The sequence below is a fragment of the Xiphophorus couchianus genome, chromosome 8 (genome assembly GCF_001444195.1).
Source record: "Xiphophorus couchianus chromosome 8, X_couchianus-1.0, whole genome shotgun sequence".
Taxonomy (NCBI): domain Eukaryota; kingdom Metazoa; phylum Chordata; class Actinopteri; order Cyprinodontiformes; family Poeciliidae; genus Xiphophorus; species Xiphophorus couchianus.
The window spans coordinates 28,553,763-28,578,201 of NC_040235.1; the positions used below are offsets into that span (position 1 = coordinate 28,553,763).

The 24,439-nt window shown below is 38.5% G+C and overlaps 2 protein-coding genes across 3 annotated transcripts; both read right to left on the bottom strand.

Moving 5' to 3' along the window:
* Positions 1-91: 91 nt before the first annotated feature.
* On the bottom strand, positions 92-11,086 carry psmb7 (proteasome 20S subunit beta 7). Of its 2 annotated transcripts, XM_028024713.1 has the most exons (9): positions 10,962-11,086; positions 10,218-10,311; positions 8,533-8,630; positions 8,262-8,402; positions 3,134-3,249; positions 2,372-2,430; positions 2,130-2,281; positions 1,754-1,780; positions 92-296 (listed from the first exon to the last, which is right to left on the bottom strand). In XM_028024713.1, the coding sequence occupies exons 1-9, from the start codon at positions 11,084-11,086 to the stop codon at positions 185-187; spliced, it is 924 nt and encodes a 307-aa protein (XP_027880514.1). In that variant the 3' UTR covers positions 92-184. The 2 variants fall into 2 exon arrangements, with proteins under 2 accessions (XP_027880514.1, XP_027880515.1); XM_028024714.1 differs by lacking the exon at positions 1,754-1,780 and having other exon boundaries at positions 96-296.
* A 4,975-nt stretch (positions 11,087-16,061) lies between these two features.
* nr5a1b (nuclear receptor subfamily 5, group A, member 1b) lies at positions 16,062-21,572 on the bottom strand. Its single transcript, XM_028024697.1, has 7 exons — positions 21,443-21,572; positions 21,119-21,230; positions 20,863-21,004; positions 19,457-20,049; positions 17,904-18,023; positions 17,142-17,289; positions 16,062-16,705 (listed from the first exon to the last, which is right to left on the bottom strand). The coding sequence occupies exons 2-7, from the start codon at positions 21,218-21,220 to the stop codon at positions 16,452-16,454; spliced, it is 1,359 nt and encodes a 452-aa protein (XP_027880498.1). The 5' UTR covers positions 21,221-21,230; positions 21,443-21,572; the 3' UTR covers positions 16,062-16,451.
* Between the last annotated feature and the right edge of the window lie 2,867 nt (positions 21,573-24,439).

Genomic DNA, 24,439 nt, shown 5'->3' on the forward strand with positions numbered 1-24,439 from the left:
ATATTTAAAATCTCTTAAAAGTACTGCCAACAACGGTAATGTGTTCCTCGTTTGTTGAACCAAAATGTTGATCTTGATTTAAAAAAAAAAATTAATCAGTCAACTCAAAACTTTATTGTTGACCATGGACATAATGTGTGTCAGGTGTTCTAAAAGGGAGAGGTACATCAAAAAAACAAACATTTTAGGAAGTGTCCATAGTTTGGATGGACTCCTCCACCACCTCCAGGTCCAGCGGGGTTACACACTTTGATAACACAGCAGTCGTTCCTCTTTTGTACTTGTAATCACTGGTTCTGCATTGAAAAAAAGAACAAGATAAAGTATAAATCCTTATTCATTATGTCTAAACCACATCAAGAACAAAAACAAATTCAAATCCATGGTTAATTTGCACACAACAGGAACCATCAGCCTACAGACAAGCCATGCATGCTAGCTATTAGGGATGCTCCGATCAGGTTTTTTTTGCAGTCGATTCCGATCACCCATAAGGGCCGATCACTGCTGATCATCGATCACTGCTGATTACCTGGATTGGTTGTTAATTTTTTGCTTTAGGTATAAATGCTACAATGTGATCTGGAAAAATGATCTGGCAATAAATTCACCTAATTTAGACATAAAACATACTTGCAGGAACAATACAGCAGCTATTCAGTCAAAAGGACCTGCAATCAGTAAAATAATATTTAGCAGTAAGGCTCAACAGCCTAAATTATACACAAGTCAAGTAAATCTCACAACACTGTCCATATCAAATAATTTCAAGTGAAAAAGAAAAACATTCATTTTAAGTTAAATGCAGGTTGCATTCAAATAAACAATCCTAACATACTAAATCAAAACTTCCTGAGAGCATGGCTATTTGTTTTGTGCTGTTCTGATTGGTTGTTTCTGACCGAGCTGTGTAATTCTGCCCCATGCTTTCAGCGAGGAGAAAGAGGAGCTCGATGTTTTTTTTCCCCAAAGATTTTCCGTCTTATGTTTGGACATAACAAATGTAAAAACTTTTTTTTTTAAGTTACATGGTGCAGCTTTAAGAAGCTGTTCGATATAAGAGTCCACTGTCTGGTGAGGTCGGACGGCGCTACGTCTGTGAAATATCAATAACGCATAGTCTAAAAGTAGAGGGCAGAATCCAGCATCTTCCACCGCTATCCCCATGACTTTATTTTTTGGGTTGTTCCTTTAGCTTTCTGACTGTAATGTACATCTGGGTGAGTGTTGGAAATTGTGCGCTGCTTTACCTGCCGTCTGATCGCTCAGGGAGATGTCTTTTTACATGCAGTGGGCCTCAATAACTCACCATATTCTTACAAATGTTTGTTTTTTTAAATGTCACATTAAATTCATTGTCCTGATCCTGATTTTGACGTGCTTCACACCCAAGGTATTTTCCTGTCTCAAGATGCAAACTTCCCCATTCACTCTCAGAATGAACAACACATTGCTTAGGATTTGCTACTGCGTGCTTGCGTAGTGTGAAGGGACGGGGAGATACGCTGCAAACAGATTCCTCTGCAGACTGCAAAGTGAGTTACAGATGATCAGTTTTTGTGATTGACAACAAAAGACAGTGATAGGCAATCACATACTTTTTCACGGAAAACTGCCGATTGTGATCGGTGGCCGATTGATCGGCACATCCCTACTAGCTATGCAAAGTTGGTAAGAGCTGGTTAGTAGAGAACTCTGACAAGTTATGGTGGCTGGTAAGTCAAGTCTGCACTAAACACTCCATCTTACTTACAGCTGCAAGGCCTCAAGCTCATTTAGTCTTCAGGGAGAACAAGCAATAAAACAAGTTGTCAGCCAAGGTTCATAGACTGATGCAATAAAGCTGCTTTTTAGAGGGAAGACACATGATGCACTGTATTCATGGTGAGACAAATTGTAACATGAGAAATGCCACAACAACCATGCACTAGTGAAATTGGATTCATCTGTTGCATCCCATTACACTAGTGGGATGCACTAGCCCACTAGTGTAAGGGCTCTAGAGCCAGCAGTCTCTAGGGCTGTTTTAAGACATATTTATAAAGTAACATGTAGCAAACTGACAACATTCTGGCTGAATCTGCCAGGAAGTATCCAATTGAAGATCCAGATGTTGCAGTAGTTCTCACCTGACCCCCTTCTTGTTGGCCTCATCGTGTGGTCTGATGTAGTCCACGTTGCCCTTGGTGATGACGGTGAGGTCAATGTTACTGCCAGAGCCCAGGTCGTTAAAGATGCCTGCAGCGATGGCGTCACGCACCAGCCGCTTGGCTTCCTCCTCCTAAAAGGAAGCAGCAACATGGAAGCTCAGGTGAAGCGTGAACCGTCATGGTTACTGAACTGATGTTAAACTGAGCAGTGACTGGCTCACCTCCAGGTCTGGCTTGTAGCGATCTTCAAAAACAGCCATGGCAGCCAGGGAGCCAGAGCCTTAAGAAGAGCGAGACTTGGGTCACTGACCTAACAGTGTCCTAACCTCAGTAACCCCAGTAATCATAATGCTTTGGGTTACAGGGGTTTTAAAAAACAACTCCAAGGCAGAAATAAGACTGCTTCATTATTGACAGACTATGTGGTACAGATTTATTCAAAGAAGAAACAACAAGCCTCAGGGAGAAGAGACTGCTGCTGCAGAAAGGTGCAATTAATAAAGAACGTTGGAGTGTCTTCCAAAAAACTACAACAATCAGAAAAGAAAAAAGCATAATAGCAAGTACCAAGCAGTAAGAATAGACTGAGTAGTACTTCTAAACGTAGTTTTTATTGAGCCTGAACTGAACCTACACATTCTTTGTGTACTTCTACTGAATGTGATTAGTATTTCTTGATTTTGTAGTGAGTAATGCAGTTCTCATCCTGTTGACTTTGTCTTAACCTGCACAGAACAACAAAAAAAATCTAACTGAATCTGAACCTCTACCTGGTTTAGAAAATAAAACCCTGAAATATAAATTACTGACTCCAAAACAACATCAGCAGTCTGGAAACAGTAGTTCGTCTTACTCTCTTCCACATCTATCCAGAAACAAGTGAGGATAAATGGAACAAAAACAAAGTAAAAACAAATAAATTAAACTATGGTTTGCATTTAAACTATCAGAAAAGCTAGAAGCTGTTAGTGAGACAAACTGACCCATAGTTACGTAGGGCAGCTTATCAGTGGAACCATGGGGGTAAATGCTGTACAAGTGAGGTCCATTACAGTCCACTCCGCCAAGGACCAGAGCAGCGCCAATGTAGCCCTGATACCTGAAGACACATACACACACACACAACTGCTCACTCACAAGTCAAAAAACAGATAAATTACGAATTTACCAGAGTTTAAAAAAAAAAAAAAGATATTTTACAGACTGATTGCAGTGTGATGCCATGAGTAGCAGCTCCACCTCTTGGTTTCCGGCTACCTGGGCAAAGAGCCCCACTGCTGAATGTGAAAGCAGGCATGTGCAAAACAAGCTCCATGAAAAGCAGAGAAGTGACAGTAAAAAGTAGGGCCGGGAACTCTAAAAGTTAATTTTGTTTTATTTATAGATTTTAATGCGTTACAACATAATCAAATTTTTTATCTTTATATTCACATGTTTCAGGCACAACTGCAAATCTGATGCACAAGCCACATCAGAAAACAACAGCAACGGACGGCTAAGCTACCATTGGTCTACTTTTGCTTCAAAACCCAATATGACTGGATTTTGAATTTATGAATGCTGGAAAAGTCTATTCAAGTTCAAGTTGTGCTAATAGGAGTTAGCTTATCAGTGAAGCTATTAAAACCTAAAATCTCAATGCTAAACATGCAGCAGCAGAATAAATGTCATAAACGCTAATGTGAGCATCCACAGTTCACATTTCTAAAGAAGTTCCATAAATGATCAGGAGTTCTCGAAACCATGGAAAGCTGGATGTACAGAAAATAATTTTTTCCAGGTTTGTACCGGTCATGGAAAACCTGGAAAGTCATGTCATTTTTCCATTTTCAAGACCTGAAAAGTCCTGGAATTTCATTTCAGGTTATGGAAAGTCATGGAATTTGCAAATAAAATGCTGTTTTTTTTCTGTGGTGCGTGTGTCTCTGTGGTTCTGGTCTCTGACACGACAGCGTTTGCTTTCGTCTCGGAGTCGGACATTGAGGACTCTGGATTTTATTTCAAGACCGTAACTGTGTAAGTGTCACTAAATTGCCTGCATAGTGTCCAGTATATGTTAACATCCTTGTTTTCGTTTTAGACAAAACATACTGATTAAAATTCAAGCAATAACGCGACTAACTAATTACATGTTTCTGTTGCCGCTGCCACGTATTGCCTCCCCCTTTTACTCGCACACGGCGCTCCAAGACATGCGCAGTGTTAGTTTTGGAGTGGGAGAAGATGTCCGTCTAATCATTGGTAATAAGCGATAAGCATCAGGGAGTAATTTCTCATGATGGTGGACTACAGAAAGTATGACAACAGAGCACAGGAAAAAAAAAGAAGAGCACAACAAAGAGGTGAGGGTTAGTAGGGTTTTTTAAACCCCATAATTATTCTCTGGTTCTCAAAACATCAGCCTTGCTAACAGTGGCTCAACGGTTTCACCAGAACCTGGAGCTGTGTCTGATCTGGGGTCTGTTTAGTTGGAGGAGGTAGAAGTGCGATCTTCTTCGCCAGTCGCAACAATGACCACGGACAATCCATGCAGTACTGATCCTGCGCTTTGGATAAAAACTGCTGATGAGTTTGTGTGGGCTTACTAGGGTAAGCAAGAAACAGGGAGCTGTCAAAATATGGATATTAATATTCAAGCATCGGAACAGGTTTACAAAAAAATCAGAAACGGCTCCTCTCCAGATGGCGTTTTGAAAACCAGCTCCAAGTGGAGCCAAACATAGGCTGATTTATTCTGCATCCACCGTGGCTGTGTTTTGCTTTGCATGTCATATTTTTAACGATGCTAAAAGTCAGTGCTGCTTTGAAACTGGTTTCCTGACTGAAAACACGCAACTGAACGATTTAAAGAGCAAGAAAACAGCACAAGTCACAGAACAGTGATGTGACTGCTGTGCTCACACACACTGGTGTTGCAGTGCGAGTGCCTGTCTGTTCTGAACTTTTGTAGATGCAGTTAGTTCTGCATATATGTACAATCTTGTGTTTGCATTATTGCTAATAGGTTTTTGTTTATGACATTATCATCATATGATTCATCATATTAATTGACACTTTTCAATTCATACCAGTCTGTGTGGCCTTCATTTTCAAATGTTTGTAATTTATACTTCTTCCCCATCTTCCTGCATTACACGTTTACATGTTCGCTATAGTTCAAGTTGGTGGGGTTAGTCTGTCAGTCATAAACATTTCTTTCTCAACCTGTTCTGTGGGTCATGGAAAATTTTATTGAAGGTCATGGAGAGTCATGGATTTTTTTCCCTAAATACCAGTGGGAGCCCTGTTGTGGCTGCCATCAGCAGCAGTTTATACAGTTTGGGTTAATTTCATGATTCTAAGTTGGTGTAGATAAGTTAAAGTGATGTAAAATATTTATATTTATTATTAAAGTGTGCAAATGGTTCCGAAGCGGAACCAATATTTAATGTGTTGTTTCGTTCCGGCACATTTTATAGTGACACGCAGCACTCTGTGTAAGGCAGCATGCTTCTTTTTTGCTGTTAGTTGATGGAGAGGTTTCGGTGAGGCATTAAGGCTCGTGTAGCTGGATTACAAGAAGACGTTACAAAGAGATTTTGTATTAACCCTTTCAGGTTGAAGCGGCCAATGAGGTACGCATTTTTTTGTATTTTAATTTTGTGTGTAATAGTTGTCTATTCTCTAAGTTAATGTGTTTCTGTAAATATGTATTTTGTGTTTGTACAGTTCTCACGGCATAGTTATTAAACACCAGTAACAACAACGCCTTGTGTCCGTTTTCTGCTTGGAGGGAGTTACACCTGTTCTTCACAATAAAAACTATAGCTATCTTCTTTTCTCTTGAGCTCTTATGTCTATTTATTTAGTAATTCAGTTCATAATTAACTGAATTATATATTTGTGTATTTATATATATATATATATATATATATATATATACATATACACACTGCTCAAAAAAATAAAGGGAACACTCAAATAACACATCCTAGATCTGAATGAAAGAAATATTCTCATTGAATACTTTGTTCTGTACAAAGTTGAATGTGCTGACAAAATCACACAAAAATCATCAATGGAAATCAAATTTATTAACCAATGGAGGCCTGGATTTGGAGTCACACACAAAATTAAAGTGAAATAACACTACACGCTGATCCAACTTTAATGTAATGTCCTTAAAACAAGTCAAAATGAGGCTCAGTATTGTGTGTGGCCTCCACGTGCCTGTATGACCTCCCTACAACGCCTGGGCATGCTCCTGATGAGGTGGCGGATGGTCTCCTGAGGGATCTCCTCCCAGACCTGGACTAAAGCATCCGCCAACTCCTGGACAGTCTGTGGTGCAACGTGACGTTGGTGGATGGAGCGAGACATGATGTCCCAAATGTGCTCAATCGGATTCAGGTCTGGGGAACGGGCTGGCCAGTCCATAGCTTCAATGCCTTCATCTTGCAGGAACTGCTGACACACTCCAGCCACATGAGGTCTAGCATTGTCCTGCATTAGGAGGAACCCAGGGCCAACCGCACCAGCATATGGTCTCACAAGGGGTCTGAGGATCTCATCTCGGTACCTAATGGCAGTCAAGCTACCTCTGGTGAGCACATGGAGGGCTGTGCGGCCCTCCAAAGAAATGCCACCCCACACCATTACTGACCCACTGCCAAACCGGTCATGCTGAAGGATGTTGCAGGCAGCAGACCGCTCTCCACGGCGTCTCCAGACTCTGTCACGTCTGTCACATGTGCTCAGTGTGAACCTGCTTTCATCTGTGAAGAGCACAAGGCGCCAGTGGCGAATTTGCCAATCCTGGAGTTCTCTGGCAAATGCCAAGCGTCCTGCACGGTGTTGGGCTGTGAGCACAACCCCCATCTGTGGACGTCGGGCCCTCATACCATCCTCATGGAGTCGGTTTCTAACCGTTTTTGCAGACACATGCACGTTTGTGGCCTGCTGGAGGTCATTTTTCAGGGCTCTGGCAGTGCTCCTCCTGTTCCTTCTTGCACAAAGGCGGAGGTAATGGTCCTGCTGCTGGGTTGTTGCCCTCCTACGGCCTCCTCCACATCTCCTGGTGTACTGGCCTGTCTCCTGGTAGCACCTCCAGCCTCTGGACACTACGCTGACAGACACAGCAAACCTTCTTGCCACAGCTCGCATTGATGTGCCATCCTGGATGAGCTGCACTACCTGAGCCACTTGTGTGGGTTGTGGAGTCCGTCTCATGCTACCACGAGTGTGAAAGCACCACCAACATTCAAAACTGACCAAAACATCAGCCGGACAGCATAGGTACTGAGAAGTGGTCTGTGGTCCCAACTGCAGAACCACTCCTTTATTGAGTGTGTCTTGCTAAATGCCAATAATTTCCACCTGTTGTCTATTCCATTTGCACAACAGCAAGTGAAATTGATTGTCAATCAGTGTTGCTTCCTAAGTGGACAGTTTGATTTCACAGAAGTTTGATTTACTTGGAGTTATATTGTGTTGTTTAAGTGTTCCCTTTATTTTTTTGAGCAGTGTATATATATATATATACATATACATATACATACACCCACACAATTCAGTCATGGCGCTCTATGAGCCATCAGAGGAGATGTCGGCATCTTATTCAGGTATTGGAGAGACTAGCCACGTATACTTCAGAGCGGCTACGTATGCTGTGTTTTAGGGAAATTATTGTTGATTATACAGAAGAGTTATGGATTCAACATGTTGATGACAAAACTTTCTATGAATTGTGTTATCCCAAAAAAACTATCTTTTTCCTACTACTTTCTGCCGTCTTGTTCATTATTTCGCTGTTAGTAACATCTGGCTGTTGATAACTTGTGTGATGTGAACAAAGTGTTTTCATTAAGCAAATGTATTTTTGTCATTTCAATTTGAGCAATTTTATGGTTAATAGAAAACCATCTACTGTCTGAACTTGTTCCAAGTTTTATCCAGCACTGCTATGTCAGTGTTCTCCTGAGTTCTGCCACAAACAGCAGCAAATGTAAAGATGCAATGGGTCTGCTTGAGTGATAAGATCTGATAACCGGAGCTTTCTGGGCTAATAATGACAGTGGGTTAAAAAGTGAGGATGTTCACTGTTCACTCAGCAACACAAACACAGAAGCCTACCTGAAGAGCATCTGCTTGAGCATGCGGTTAGCGGTTGCCACACGTGGTAGCCTGCCTGTGGACAGGGAGTGCAGCTCCAGGTTGGACGAGATGATCTGAGTGGTCATCTCAGTGTCTGCAGCGGTTCCTGCACCGCAGCAGCTGGACAACAACACAAAGGAGCAGTAAGGAGGGGGTTCACGATTTCTGCTATAATCTAGCAAAACCTCCATTCACAGAGGCTACATAATGCATAATTTAAGGATAAAGGAAGAGCTGAGCTGTCACTTACTAAATGTTGGGGGAGATATAGTGGATCTTGGAGCAGTTCTTATCAGCCACCACCATGCCTTCAGTGGCTCTGGTGTCAGCGCCGAGGACAACTCCATCCTGAACACCAAATCACATCATCATCTCTGGAACTGCTCGATGAGCTGTTCTTGGTTAGCTAATCCTCAAGCATTTTTTTGTGGATTGAGAACATCTCTGATCAGGCACATTAGGTTTAAGCCAGCAGTTTAAGAGATGAGTTGAGTCTTTCATTGTATGCTATTTACAAACTAATCCAATATTAATTAGTTGATGTAAAAGGTTGCAAACATTATATCATCATTTTGAAGAAAAAGAGGTACAAGACCAGACTCTGACCTGCAAATCCCCCTCTTTTTTCTTGATCCTGGCATACTTTTACCTTCTTGTAATATGACAACATGGCATAGCAACCAACAGTACACATTAATATAATCATGAATTTTCTGCTAGCATGGTTTCTCAGTGCTCTTTCACCATCCAGTAACAGATACTAAACTAAAACCCATTAACAGTTTTGCTCACTTGTGGGTCTTTTTACCTACGACTTTTGAATAAAAGTCGTAGGTAAAACAATGACAAAAGACACACACAGAGTTGTGGTCAGATGCTCCTGTTCTCCCGTGAAGAAGATGTTGTTACAGTGTGAAGTGAAGCACAAGGAGTCAAGCCAAAGCATACATGTCCCTCAACAAAAAACGCTAAATCAATACATAGTGAATTCATTATTGATTCTTGCCAGAAGAAGGTATTACACAATGGGATCAAATTACAGAAACTAGAGAATGATCATTTTTATGGATAATTTTGGATAACATCAAGTGTGATCTGGCCAATATTTACTACACGTTTTATTTCTCACGGTGTATGCTGTTTGATTGTTTTTTGTTCTTTTTTTTTTTTAAATAAAACAATATAAAATAAAATATTGAAAAACAATATTGTTTTTCAGTTAATTAATGCTATTCTTCCTTGAACAGGTAAGATCAGGATAGGTCTATGTGCTATACAAAGCATGCTCACAATTTTATGTACAAAATCATTCTTAGATAATTAGATTCTCACCTAAGCCGTTTTAGGGCCTCATTCGCCCATTCTCACACATTGATGGTGGTGTGCTACTAGATAGTAGCCACAGCTGCGCTGGGGCAGTCTGACAGAGATGAGGCTGCCATGCAGTGGCACCACCAGTTGGGCCTTCCAGCTGGCAAGGCAGGTGCAGTGATTTGCCCAGGGACACAATGACAGAATCGGATGAAGCGGAAGTCGAACCATTGACCCGGCAATAGTGTGACGAATTCCTGCTATCATCACCACCATCTGGGTGAAGGTCATAGGTCGTAGGTAATGGGCCGGGTTTTACTGGAGTTGCTGGGTAATAGGCTGGGATTCACTAGGGTTGGTAGGCGAGTGGCAGTGTCTACCAATTTGCTACAGAAGGATTTTGAAACAGCTCATTTTCAAATACCAAAAAAGAATAACTTATAGCCAAAAATGGCTGGGTGGTTTCTTAAGTCCTCATCCTTGTCCTTTTGCTTTGGGGATGAGGAGCTGAGCTGAACTTCACTTTGAGCAAAAAATCTGATAGGTGAATCACTAGTATCAAAACATATGGTTTAGATAAAACTGGCTATCATTCCAAGTCCAGTATCTGCTTCTGTCACTAACCTTGAAGACCACACCGCAGATGGTGGTTCCGGTTTTTCGAGCAGCAGGCAAGCTGCATCCCAGATTATTGACTTCACCTTCCAAAATCACATTTCTGAAATCAAAAACATTAAATCATGAATATGAATGAATGATTTCATCAGTGTAAAGAGTAAAACATATATCATCACCGGCAAAGGCTCGTTCGTGCTCCCTCTCCAACTTTGTTGACTACAAAGTTAAAAATGTGGCAGTAAATTCCATTTCTCTGCTAACAACAAATTCCCATCAACTTCAGTAACGGGTATCATTTCAATCCCCATACAATAAGATTAAGCACTTCAGTAGAAACATTTGATATTTTATTACACTTTGATATTTGAATCTAAACACTTCATTTAGGTGGCTTTGAAGGGTTAAGTGGCCCGGTGTGCCTTTTTTACCCGATGCGGAGCTAAACTGGAACAGTATTAAAAACACCTAAATTTCAGAAAGAATGCGGACTTATTTCGTTTCTAATTAAAATAACACACTAAACTCATTCATAAAACAACATAGAAGTGAAACAGAGCATGAGATATAAGCGACTGCAACGGCGCATCAGAAAATCCTGAGTCATTGTAACGCAACTTCACATGAGCTAGCATCACTAAGCCGTTTTAAAACAAAACACGTCTAATAAACATAGAGCTCGAAGGATTAAACATGTTGTATACAATAATGTCTTAATTCTTAAATAACTTTCATAGATTTAAAACCGTTTACCTTCTACAATTTTCGAAACTGAAACCCGCCACAGCAGGTCTGCTCATAGTTAAAGTCGCCATCTTGGTGGATGAAGGTTTGTGTTTCCGGGAAGTGAAGAAAGAAGCTCGCGAGAGATGCGGCATTTGCGGACTCCACTCATAGTGGGGAAAGGAGACCCTCTGAAACAATGTCAAAAGTGTGTTTTTCTTTCTTTTTTTAAATATGCATTTTATTTAAAATGGCACATCGAAAGTGAACTTCAATAATAAATGAAAATGAAAGTCAGAAGACAGATGTTGGGTATTATGCGTTTATATTGATCCCTAAGTGGTGTTGGGGGGGGGGGATTTTATTTGTCAAAGCACAACACACAATAAAAATTAAAATAAGTAAATAAATAAATAAATAAAGTAATAATAATAAAAATAACAATAAATAACCATTACCAGTGAAAGTCTTAAGGACACACATATATTGACCAGTACATTGCTAAATATATATTCAACATTTAAGACGCACAGCTCTAGAGTCTATGTATGTATTAAAAGCCCGATAGCCTCAGGCAGAAAAGACTTGCTGTATTTCTTAGTGTGTCTCGGTTGCAGTAATCTTTGACTGTGTCTGGTCCTCAGACTGTCCACCATGGCGTAGAGGGGATGAAAGGCATTATCCTTGATTGTTTGATATTCTGTGCTTCCCACAGCTCTTTTTTTAATTTCACTTTTTTCTTCCATTTTCTTTTCAGCAACAAAATCTATATATTTTGGGTACACAATAAAACATGTGGGAAATTTCTAACAGGATGTCCACAAATGTACAGAATGTTTTGTGAAAATTCCTGATAAGCAAGTTCCTATTGCTTCAGGGTAAAGCAGATATCTTTAATCTGGTGCCATGTTGTGTCCTTGAACAGCACAGGTGCCAACTGGATGCCAGCTGGATGTCAAGGTCTAGTAATATGTTTTAGGAAATAGTGCACCACCAGAAAACACTGAGAGTGCATTATGCTGATTAAGCTTTTTACTTAAGCCAGTGTTGGGCTTGGGGGAAGAGAAACAGTTGCTTGGAGATATAATCGGTGGGATTTAAGTGGCCAATAACAAGGATTTGATGTACACAGACTTTTACTTACAGTAAGTGTGTCTGCTGACCTTCGTGTTGCAGCAGATTATTAGATTAAAATAAAGACTCATCACTTCCATTGCAACCTTTTTTTTTTTTTAAAGATGTAACATAACAGTTTGGAATGAGGATTGCCCATTTTTTCCAAAGTTCTTCAACATCTCACAATCCAAAAACATGACTGTTAGGTCAATCGATTAATGAACATTACTTTTTGGCATAAGTATGTGAGTATGTTTTTGTTTGTCCCATGTGTCTCTGTGTTGTCCTGTGATGGACTAGCTACCTGTATGGATGGATGGACGGATGGACAGATGGATGAATGGATGGGTGGATGGATCTGCCAAGGCCTTTCCCAGTGAAACTAGCTTGTTTGACCCTACTCATACATGTTTTTCAGGTTTAATGTCTTCCTCTTACAATCCAAAGAAAGTAAAAAAAAAAAAATGCTGGGATCAGCCCTGGTCATGATGCTACAAAGAATTGTATGATAGCACAAGATTTATTGGTGCAGTTGTTTTTATTTGCACAACTCTTGGCAGCCGCCAGAAAGAAGTTTGTCAAGATTCCAGCTTGCTATGCAAACCAAAGTCGGTGAGACTAAACCAAAAATGCTCCACAGCTGTGCAAAGATAGTTCTTCTGGCATAAATCCCCAAACTTTTGCCCAATATAACTCTACAGCTAAGCAATAAACACACACCAACTCATGATGAAATCTGAATTCTGATTTGGAAAGCCTGATTGACTTGCAGTACGGTGAGTCTACACATATAAAGTCACAGCTGCTGAATGATTTACTTGTAAATACAGATACCTCAAGCACATGACATTGTTTAGTCTAAAATAAAAATGTGTTGCATAAAGTATTTGTAAATTTTTATATTTTATATTCTTAACAGCTATCCTTATTAGTAAGCTGGACAAATAAATATTTTTTGTACACAACTGTTGGTTTTAGCTCTTTAACATGACACAATTTAGGATTTATTCATGTAAATTCCTTTTAATTAACTTTTTAATACACAAGTTAACAAAAGTGAAAAATTTCTGCTGCATTCCAATCCTGTACATTTGCTATTCAGAATAATCTTTTTAAAACAGTTATCATTGTTCTTTTAATCAGCATTCTAGTTTTATTTAAAGCCTAGTTTGCAAAAACAATGTGGTTACAGGTAAACCAAAAATTATTCACAATTATTCCACATCTGGAAGATCCATATTTAAAATCATTTTCATTCAATCAAGAAGTATGGTTGTGATAATCAAAAAAAAAATCAAAAAAGAGAATAATTTATTTAAGTGATTTTCTAATCTTTTATTACAAAGAAAATTGTAATAAAAGAAAATTGTTTATACTCATCTGTATGAAGAACTAATTATTCGACAGCAGAGATATTCAAATTTGATTAAATCTAAGACATTAGTTTTAAAAAGTAACTTTTCAGATGTTTTCGTAGAATTTTGGTTAGAGCTTGAACATGTTTTAATCAAAACAAGCAGAAACTTTATTTTCTTTTTTTTTTCAGGCAGCATATGACATGCTTTCTTTCTTGAACTTTTTTTTTTTTTACATACAGTCACAACCTCTCTTATTTGTGTTTTCAGTGGTAAATGAAGGGAAGTGCAGGTAAAAGCCACCAGCTGATCCAAAACGCAGCAGAAAGATTTCTCATGAATATGAAAAAGAGGAACATCAAATTTCTTCAGTTTTAGCTTGCCTTTAGCAGACCCTGTGAAATTATATAGACCACTATTCAGCTCTATGTTACTTTCTTCTTGTTCTTTCCAATTACTTATTATCTGTTCTCTCTGTTTTATTCCCTTCATAGAAGCATAATCTGGCATGCATCCTGGCATTCACCATCTTGGAAGGAGGAAATTAGTTACTGCTGCCAATAACTTCACTTTCTCCTTCAATTGATTATACACTTTTCCCCACCTCTTTTTGTTTAATCCTGTCTTTCTAGCAAAATCAATTCAAGGAGTTTTTCATTAGACTAACTGTGTTTGCTGCTTTTACTGTTTTGATTTTACAACAGATGAGCTCATTTGTTTAGCTGTGTTTTTGCCATAAATATTTTTACTTTTCTTTAACGTAGAAAGTATTCCTGGATCAGTGCTTCTGTGTTTCATGTGTGTATGCTCTGTCTTCTCAAACCTCCAGTGGGCTGCAGGAGCTGGTCGTTCCCACTGAGTGAGTTTCTGCTGCAGGTTTCTTCCTGTTATAGGGGATTTTTGCCTCTCCACTGTTGCTACATGCTTGCTTAGGAGGGATTGCTGATGTGATCTGTTGGATTTAATGAGACAGAAAACTTTTTTAACAACTTGAATAATAAACTAAGTCTGATTGACTTAAACTGGAGTATTTCTAATTGACTTTGAGTCTGTCAGTATGATTGGACTGAACTGACTGTATATTTTTACTGATAAACTAGATGTTTGAGATGACAATCATCTTGAATTGGTGCTACATAAAATTAATTGTGTACCTATTAATAGGTACATAATAGCCGTAATAATAAAATAGGGTTATTACTCAATATTTGGAAGTGAAGATAAAATGAGGCATAGTTTTAAAAATATTTCTCAAATGCTGCATATGTGGCTTGCATTATTAAATGTTAAAAGTTTAGACCCGTTGGCGTGCCGTGGTGGCGTAGGGGTTAGCGCGACCCATATTTGGAGGCCTTGAGTCGACTCCCTGACCCGACGATATTTGCCGCATGTCTTCCCCCCTCTCCTTCCCCATTTCCTGTCAGCCTACTGTCATATAAGGAACACTAGAACCCACAGAAGACCCCCTGGAGGGGTAAAAAAAAAAGAAAAAAGTTTAGACCCGAGAATCTGAGAAGATTTGAAAATGGTTGCTCGCAGATGCTCTTCATCCAATCTGAATGAGCAGAAATGTGTCACCAGATGTACAAAATTGAGATATCCCACCAGGGCTGTAAGAGAGGCAACTTGAATTGCTTTAAAATGTAGCTCTACAAAAGACTCATAGGGTCTGGTTACAAAATGCACATAATGTTTTTAGATTCTTATTCATAAAATATACCAAAAATCCTGTCATTCCTGGCTTTGAGTCACACATTGAGACTGTTTCCCTTTCTTGATTCTTTCATTTTCTAAAAAGAGACATATGGTCTCCAGAGTTGACCTAGAGAAAATCCTTCATGCTTTTGTGCCATCTCGTCTGGACTACTGTAATACCATTTGTACCTGCCTGGATAGGTCTCCAATTTCATGTTTGCAATCAATACAGAAAGCAGCAGCTAGACTTCTCACCAAATCCAGTAAATTCAGTCATATCACTCTGGTTATATTCTCTACACTGGCTACACTGGCGATTTTAGAATATGTCTTAAAGTACTTGTGCTGACGTACTGAGCTTTAAATGGTCAGACTCCAGATTATCCTTGACAACTTTAAACTGAATTCTCTGCTGCTCGCGGCTTTTGTTCCAAACACTGGACCTCTTGGTTGCTCCTTGTATGGTTCTTTCAGTCAGTGACCCCAAGGCTGTGGAACAGTTTTCCCTTGCCGCTCCGTTTTGCACACTGTGGATGTTTTTGAAAAGCAACTGAAAACAGTTTTATTTTCCCAGGTTTTTATGTCGCAATTTTATTGTGTTTGTGATGTTTGTTTTATACTTTTAATAGTTTAAGGTTGATTTTTATTGCACTATGCTTTGTGACTTTATGTTTATGAAAAGCACTTTATAAATAAATTTTACTTAATTACTTCCACTTTTGCACTGTTTTGTGCTGATTTGTCATATAAAATCTCTGTAAAATATATTGGATTTTATTTTCATGTGACAAACTGGGAGGTCTAGGGTTATTTTTGTATGACAACCCTTCCTATTATTAATTTCAAGTTTTAGGAGCAATATTTTTAAAATAGACTACAAAAAAGGACGTTTTTACAGCTTAATCACAATTTGTGACCTTATTAGTTTTATATGAAAAACGTGTTACATTTTATCTGGAAAGGTGTACTGGGAAGCCTTCTGCTGACGATACAGAAGAACATTCCATTAAATATATAGTAAATTCACAGAAAATCATTTTACAATTTGTCCTAAAACCAAGGAGCATACCAAAACAAAACCAAACACACAAACATCTGAATTTATGTCAGCACAAAAGCAGCAATTTTAATAAGGAAAGAGATAATTTGCTTACCCACGAATATATATCCACATACATAAACTACAAGTACATCAAATAAATTTCATTTAACTGATGCAGCAGTTGTACAGAACAAAACTGAAGCAGAACTTGTTGAAAATAATAGGATAAACACAAATGCTTCATTACACAAATGTAAAGTAGATTTTTGACTTTACAGTAGTGTCTTGCATGTTGTTCTAGAACAATTCAGCTCATGTCCAACAGCATTTGGCGTGTAGCATCTCATTAAGCAGATTGTTGCAGGGCACCTCACCACTCAGATGTTTGTAGTACAGATAATCTTCAGCCAGTATGCTGAGGGAGCGTAGCTCTGACAGATACAGTTGCAGACAAGTGAAACGGTTGCAGGACTGCGATGATGAGGCCAATGTGTACTTCAGGAGGGCTCCTTCAACCTGCTGCTGCACACTTTCTACAAAATGGTGTTCTTCAAGCTCCTTGACATCTGACAGAGAGAGTACAATCTGAGAAACTATTTTCAGGCTTTTATTCAAACTGTTTAGTGTGTAGGAAACTTGAACACATGAAAGTGTAGTGCCTGAAAACAAGTTACATTTCAGTGTCGGTAACTTATCTAAGCAAAAAACTATAAAGAGGCAACAGGCTGTACCTCTCTGGAAAAGAGAGGTACAGCCTCTCTCAAAAACTGAGAATTTGGGTGACTTAGGTGACCTATGGAAATCTATGAGAAAAAACTCTGTTAGTTTTGATTTTCCTCAGGTTATGTGCACCAGTATATAATACGGGCTTGTTTGAGTTAAAATCTTGTTTTTGTTCATCTCACATTGTTTACAGCAGTCTTCTGCATCTCACAGTGGCTTAACAATAGACAACCAATGAACCTCCAATACACTTCAAAAGGGTACAACTTGGTCACTCACCAGGGGCAAACAGGATTAGAAACCTGATGCAGGCAAATTCTTGATGGTCTACCTTCAGCATTCGAAGCTTCTCCACAAGCTCTGTCCCTCTTTGATTCAGGCTGACTAAAGCAGAGCCAGCATGAGACGCTACATATGACAGCTCCCCCTGGACCAAGAAAGCATCTGCTGACATCAAGATGGTGATCAAGCGTTCTCTGAACTAGAATAGTTGTGTTTATTAGCACATTACTCATTTAAGCATTTGTATTATGGCAGGACAATATTAAGAAAAGAGCGAATGTTAATAAAATTGCTATTGCAATTACAAAAATAAACCTACATTTTCCTCTCTCTTTTCTTTTTTTTGTCTTCTGTCATCAAGATACTCCCACCTTACACTTTAGCATCTTTAGTCAGTATCAAAATTGAGAACGGTCAAGCACAATGGGACCCCGCAACTGGTTAAACATAATATTGTCAAAGGATGAAGAGTGCTGACCAAAAATTATAGTTCAAGCACTCCTTTGAGATATCAATGAGTAGTACAGTATTATTATTACAATTTAACTTTGAGACTTGACATATTGACCACAGTGCACAATATGTGGTCAATTTATATTATAACATAATAAAATTACTTCATAGAAAATTTATTTGGACCACACTTAAAGCCTAATACAAGAATATCATGGTATTAGTAATACATGTGAGCTTGTCATTGGTATTTATTTTAACCAAATGAAATCAGAATGAATATAAAATCAGGCTCATCCCACCCACCTGCTGCCCAGTGATCAGTAGCAGACTGCCATCAATGCCATAAAGTACCTGTCTGGAGATTATCTCCAGAACCAACAGCTCACTCCAGCAGCTGTGTAGCAACCTCATCTGGTCAGAGACCTTGGGAGAAAGTAAGAGCAACTGACACCATTGGAACATTATGCATCCTGTTAATTTCTCATGTATTTTTAAGATTGGACTTATTTTGTAAATAAAGTGTTCCAAAAAAATAAAATTTAATGTTAAACATTGATTATTATGTTATAGTGGGGAACTTCATCATTCATACTGACACTGAGGGTGATAGCTCAAATGCAGTTTTTAAAGTTATTGGCGTTACTGGCTTTACTCAAAGAATTCTCAGTCCTAACTACTTTTGTCATCATACTTTAGATCTTATGCTGACATATGGCATTGAGTGTGAAGAAATAACAGTACTTCTTCATAATCCTGGGCTTTCTGACACCTGCTTTTCTGTGTATTCCCATCCAGAAACAAAATTTTGTTATATAAGATCTTTGTCAGACAATGCTGAATTTTTTTAAAGAATCTGTTCTATGTTTAATTTCCTCAGAATCTCAGAGAAACGCAGCAGAAAGCAGCAATTCAATCTCCTCCCTCTATCAAATTGATGATCTTGTTCAGACCTATTGTTATCTCTCATTGTGTGTGGCATTAGACAATGTAGCCTCCTTAAAAAATGGAATCATCCATAGGAGGCAGAACTGAATGTGTTTGGACTGGTTTGACTTAGTTGAGTTTTCTGAGTTGTTAAAAATAGCTTCCTCCAAAAGCTTCCCAACCAAATTACCCTACAAACCCTACAAAATTATGTCTGTATTTTGTAGTATTCTATGGCTAAGTGAGTCAATGGAACTTATACTTTCAAAGATAACAGAAAAATGGACAGATAGGACATCATCAATTACTGAGACTTGGGATAAGAGGTAATAAAAATGACCACCATGGGGGGTTCTAATGCTGACGCAGGGGTAAAGCTCCTCAACATGGATGTCACAGGTTTAAGTCCAGGCCTGATGACCTTTGCTGCATGTCTTACCCCTCTCCCACTTTCCTGTCAATTCACTTTCAAATAAAGGCCACCAGATCCAATAAACCTTGAAAAAAAAGTGACCACCATTATAAGTACTCTACGTCAAGTCTTTTTCAGTTAAAATTTCAGCTTTAGGAAGTAGACCACCATAAGGGATGGGATTACCACTATGATAATTGGCAAATAACAGTATGACCTAGTTTTGTGCAAGAGCACATATTGTGCAAGAGCTGCAGAAGTTTTCAGTAAGGTTGAACAAAGAAGAAGCAGAGGGTTCCTGTAAGGAAATATGACAACTTTTATCTGTTGTTTTTACAGCTGACAAAACTAACACAGCTGTCAAGGCCAAATCTGAATGAGTGCCATGATTAACCTTTTAAGCCAAAAATAGCCAAAAATAAACATTTCAATTCTGACATGAACAGTCATGTCACAATGTTGGTCAGACTCAGATTAACATATAATCAAGACACACAAAACTAAAATCAAGAGATCTTACCTTTAGTTCCTTAAAGAAGATGGATGTACGAGCCCACTCCACAATAGAGCACAACAACTGGTCAGCCATGACACACACTGAGCTGAAGGTGTTGGCCTCTCTGTGCCTGCAGGCTTGCTCCTGCTGCAGGCAAGAAAAGATCTTTTTCTGCAGCTGAAGCTCATGTGGATCACAGTGTCGGAACTCTATCTCAAGCTGGGGTATCCTTGGACTTTGTGTAGAAATGGATCTAGAGGATGTGTGATGTAGACCAACAATTGCCTCAGCAAAGGATGCCAAATCTGCAGAGTTGCTGCAGTTCTCTAACCTCATAGCCCAGTTAGATGGAGAGGTGATTTGGTGCTGTATAACAGCAGGTGAGTTGCAGGGCTGGGACAAAGATAATGACGGAAGCTGGTTTGGATTTAGTTTGGTGTTGTGAAGGATAGCAATTGAGTGGATGTTGCTGGTAAAAGTAACTTCTTTTTGGTTGCTTTCTATTCTCAATCTTCTGGCTTGTATCAAAGCCTTTTTCTGTTGCTTGAGGGCACGATTATGCTTGTACATGGGACCAAACTTGTTTCTGCCTCCTCTCATTCGATCTGCACGGACAGCTGATGGGAAAAATTAATCTGTTAGTCTGTTTTAAGGTGACTTTCCATTTGATCATGAGATAAATTCTAACTTCAAGGAAATCTCAAAATATTTTTTGGTGTTTTCTGCTTTGTAGATTGACTTCTTAATGCATATAAAATTAAAAGGCCAATGCTGTTGTTAGATAAAACAGAAGAAAATATTTTGTAATTTGTAAGGCAGAAGACATTTTGCCATTAATTTATCATATTAATTTCTAAAACATTCCCATGAAGCCGTGTAATTATTTAAGGAAGTGTGAAAGTTTAGGAACATGACAGAGCTGCTGTGGCTACTGTGACATACTGAAATTTCTTTGAAAATTATTTAAATATGGACAGAAGAAAACACCAAATTTATGTCAATTTTAATCTGACATTTTATACCACAATTTGAAGGAAAACAAACACCAAAAGGCTCCTCGCTGCTGCTCTGTCAAATCCAGACAGAATCTGCTTGTTTTTCACAAGTAAAACAAACTGTGAAAGAAACAGCAGCTTTGTGCAAATAAATAAATACATTTTATTGTTTTCATTTATTATCAACAACTATCCAAATGCATATTAGAAGTTTACATGTAGACTTCATGGAGACAGTTATGAAATGATAATTGCAGTGAATGGAAAATGCTTTCCTTCTCAAATCTCCTTAAACCTATTTTGTTCACCTCAGAGATTACAGCTGAGCATGTGGCTTAAAAAACATTTTTGTTAATATTTCCATTAATTTAATTGTTTCCACTTACAGTCAGCTAACATTACACAATTAGATTCAGAAAAAAATGCCCACTTTACCTTCCAGCCGCATTCCAACATTAAGGCACTTCTGAAATCTGCAAAAAGGGCATCTTTTTCTTTTACTTGTATCAATTTTGCACTGCTGGTTTTCCACACAGACATATGTTTTGTTGTTTTGAACAGTTCTTTTGAAAAATCCCTGAGGACCAAGAAGAAACAATTTGATGAAAGCAGTTTTGTTGCTACATATTGGTCTTGTGCTGTAGGAAGTTATGGTTAACAAAATAATATACTACAGTAGGGTTTGAAGTACCTTACAGCTCTCGCAAGTGAGGACGCCATAGTGGTATCCAGAAACCTTATCTCCACACACCGGGCACTGCTCCTCTAAATCCACTTCACATGGGAAATTCATGAGAGAGAAACTAGAGAAAAACATGTAAAACAAAATCTGAGGATTTCTTTGTTCTCTTCTCAAATGTGTAGTGAAAAACACAAACTTACACAAACAAGTTATAACTAAACATTAGGTTATTATGAAAGTCATTTAAATGAAAATCTGAAATTAAAACTAGGGTAGAAACAGAACATCTAAATCAGTGTAAGTTCAACATAAATGCAGATATTGGTTCAGTACCCTTCCCTGATGGTCTTCCCTGTGGAATCAGCGTGGAGTCAGACATGTGCACTCATCTGCTTTTCTTCCAGTTTTACTGCTCACAACGTCGATCTTGTCATCACCTGTGGAGGAGGGAAGCCTTCGAATGTTCTTTTCCAGTGCCAAGGCTCCAACCAGAAGGCATGCTTAATGAGTCACCTGCTCATCTGATTTCCTCTCTGAGGGACTATATGTCTATTGTATTTACAGGCTAACTACATTTGTTTCTCTTATGCTGCCAGTGACTTCTTGTTCTCTGGTGGCAGACACTCCTAAAGTTAAATAGCAAATTATGGTCTGCCATTTCACAATCACGGTGATAGTTCTGCTTTAATGGGTAAATTTCACAATTCTACATTAAATCTGATGCATTTTTTTCGGTAGGCAAGAATTATAATTTCACTTTATGTTAAATCAAGATTTTTTTTGAAATGTGATATTCCAGAAACTTGCTATTTCTGTTGTCATATTTTGAGCTGGTGAAGGACCCTTATGAAAGGAGAAAGACTGAAAGCAGATCCAGGAGCCATATGCAACAGAAACAGTAAGAGGAATGAAGAGCCAACCAGTGGCAACTTGGAATGATAGAACAGGAGTATCAGTCCAGGAATCCTCTCAAAAGAATTAATCTATGTGAAGTCTAAACAAATGGGTTTTTAACCTTGATTTAAAGGAACTCAGTGGTTTAGAAGTTTTAAAATTTTCTGGAAATGTATCCCATTATTTCTGGCGACACATTTTAAAAAATAAATTATTTATTTCTAAATATTAAAAACAAATAAAATGGTGAACAATACTAACAATAAATTAGTTTAAAGAAAGAATAAACAGAACAGCTGGATATGTTCTGTTTGAAGTATTAATTAATTTCAAGCTAAATAATAAAAACAATTATAAACAGCTAAAAACTTAGAAACCAAATTTTAATTAAAAAAATAGAACAGAACAATAACATAATACAAAATGAAAACTCAGTCCATAGAGCAAAAAACTGTTAGGAAAAGACAGTAGCAAGATCATCCTATAACGTGCTTTTTGAGGTAGCTTGTTCCAAGAGTAAAAAGGTCCCATTTCTGATTTACTTCAGCCTTCGTCTAGAAGTGAGAGGTCAGCAGATGTCTATGAGGCTCATTTGTTTGAAAAGATCAAAAACAATTCCATGCCATTGAAAAAAATTTAAAAAAAGTTTAAGTCAATCCTAAACCAGAAAGAATCTGTGAAGGGAAGGGAAGCGAGTGCAGCAAAGTGTGCTTTCTGGTTCTATTAAAAGATGAGCTACTGCATTTCAGACTTACTGGTATTCAGATTTAGAGGCATTACAGATGAGTTATAATGACATCATTTACAACCATCCTGAAATAACTAAGCACACGTTAACTTTGATAAGTATGTGGAAGCGTATAAACCTGGAGACCATCTATACTTTATTTGTATTTAATGCAGAACATGTTAAATGGTCCCATTTTGCTTCAGGGACAGATAAATTTGTTTACAATCTGAATGAAAGTGCTGTGACTTTCACAAAGACTACATCCTTTGATGTCAGAATGCACAAAAAGAAACTGATGAACTGATGTAGGATTATTTTGATGTTCATAAAAGTAAAAAGTTCACAGCAGGAGAGGGAGAACGATTAGGTGATGGCAGCATTATGCCAGTCGATGCCCTCCTCCAGGAAAGAATCATAGCCAATCAGAATGCCGGACCAGGTGTAGCTTATATGGAGAGAAAATAACAGAGAAAACAAAAAGTTAACAGTTAAAATACCAGCAAAAGAAAAAAAAGGAAATTGGAAGGATAACCTAAGCTAGTTATCCTCCTGATGCTAGGAACCACCCTCCTGCTCCTGACATTTCTGCTTTGTGTCAAGAGAGTGGTTACGTCCTTGTGTGTCGTTTATTTTTGTACCCTCTAGATGGCGCCAGGAGACGTGGAGGTGGAACCTTGCAGATGTGCTCCGGAGCACCTACAATTCATCTACACTTATTAACTTGTATATAAAATCTGGTTGCCAGATTTTATATACACGTCGTATATACGTCTGAGTGTTTCCTCCATAATAAACCAAATCCTCAGAGTCAATCAATCAATCAATCAAATTTTATTTGTATAGCACATTTCAGCAGCAAGGCATTTCAAAGTGCTTTACATCATTATAAACACAGAAACACAATGCAACATAGAATCAACAATCAAAACACAGCATTAAGTCAAGTTCCATCAATAAATTTGTAATTGATTACATTTCAAATACAATCCTAAACAGGCTGGTTTTTAGTCGAGATTTAAAAGAAGTCAGTGTTTCAGCTGTTTTACAGTTTTCTGGAAGTTTGTTCCAAATTTGTGGTGCATAGAAGCTGAATGCTGCTTCTCCTCGTTTGATTCTGGTTCTGGGGATGCAGAGCAGACTGGAACCAGAAGACCTGAGAAGTCTGGAAGGTTGATACAACAACAGCAGATCTCTAATGTATTGTGGTGCGAAGCCGTTCAGTGATTTGTAAACTAACAGTATTTTAAAGTCTATTCTTTGAGCTTACAGGGAGCCAGTGTAGGGATTTTAAAACTGGTGTTATGTGCTCTATCTTCCTGGTTTTAGTGAGAACGCGAGCAGCAGCATTCTGGATCAGCTGCAGCTGTTTGATTGATTTGTTGGACAGACCTGTGAAGACGCTGTTGCAATAATCAATACGACTGAAGATGAACGCATGTATAAGTTTCTCTAGATCTGGATGAGACATTAGTCCTTTAATCCTGGAAATGTGCTTCAGGTGATAGAAGGCCGACTTTGTAACTGTCTTTATGTGGCTCTGTAGGTTCAGGTCAGAGTCCATCACTACTCCCAGATTTCAGGCCTGATCGCTGGTTTTTAGTTGTAATAACTGAAGCTGTGCATTGACTCTAGATCGTTCCTCTTTAGGTCCAAAAATAATAACTTCAATTTTGTTTCTGTTCAGCTGGAGAAAGTTTTGGCACATC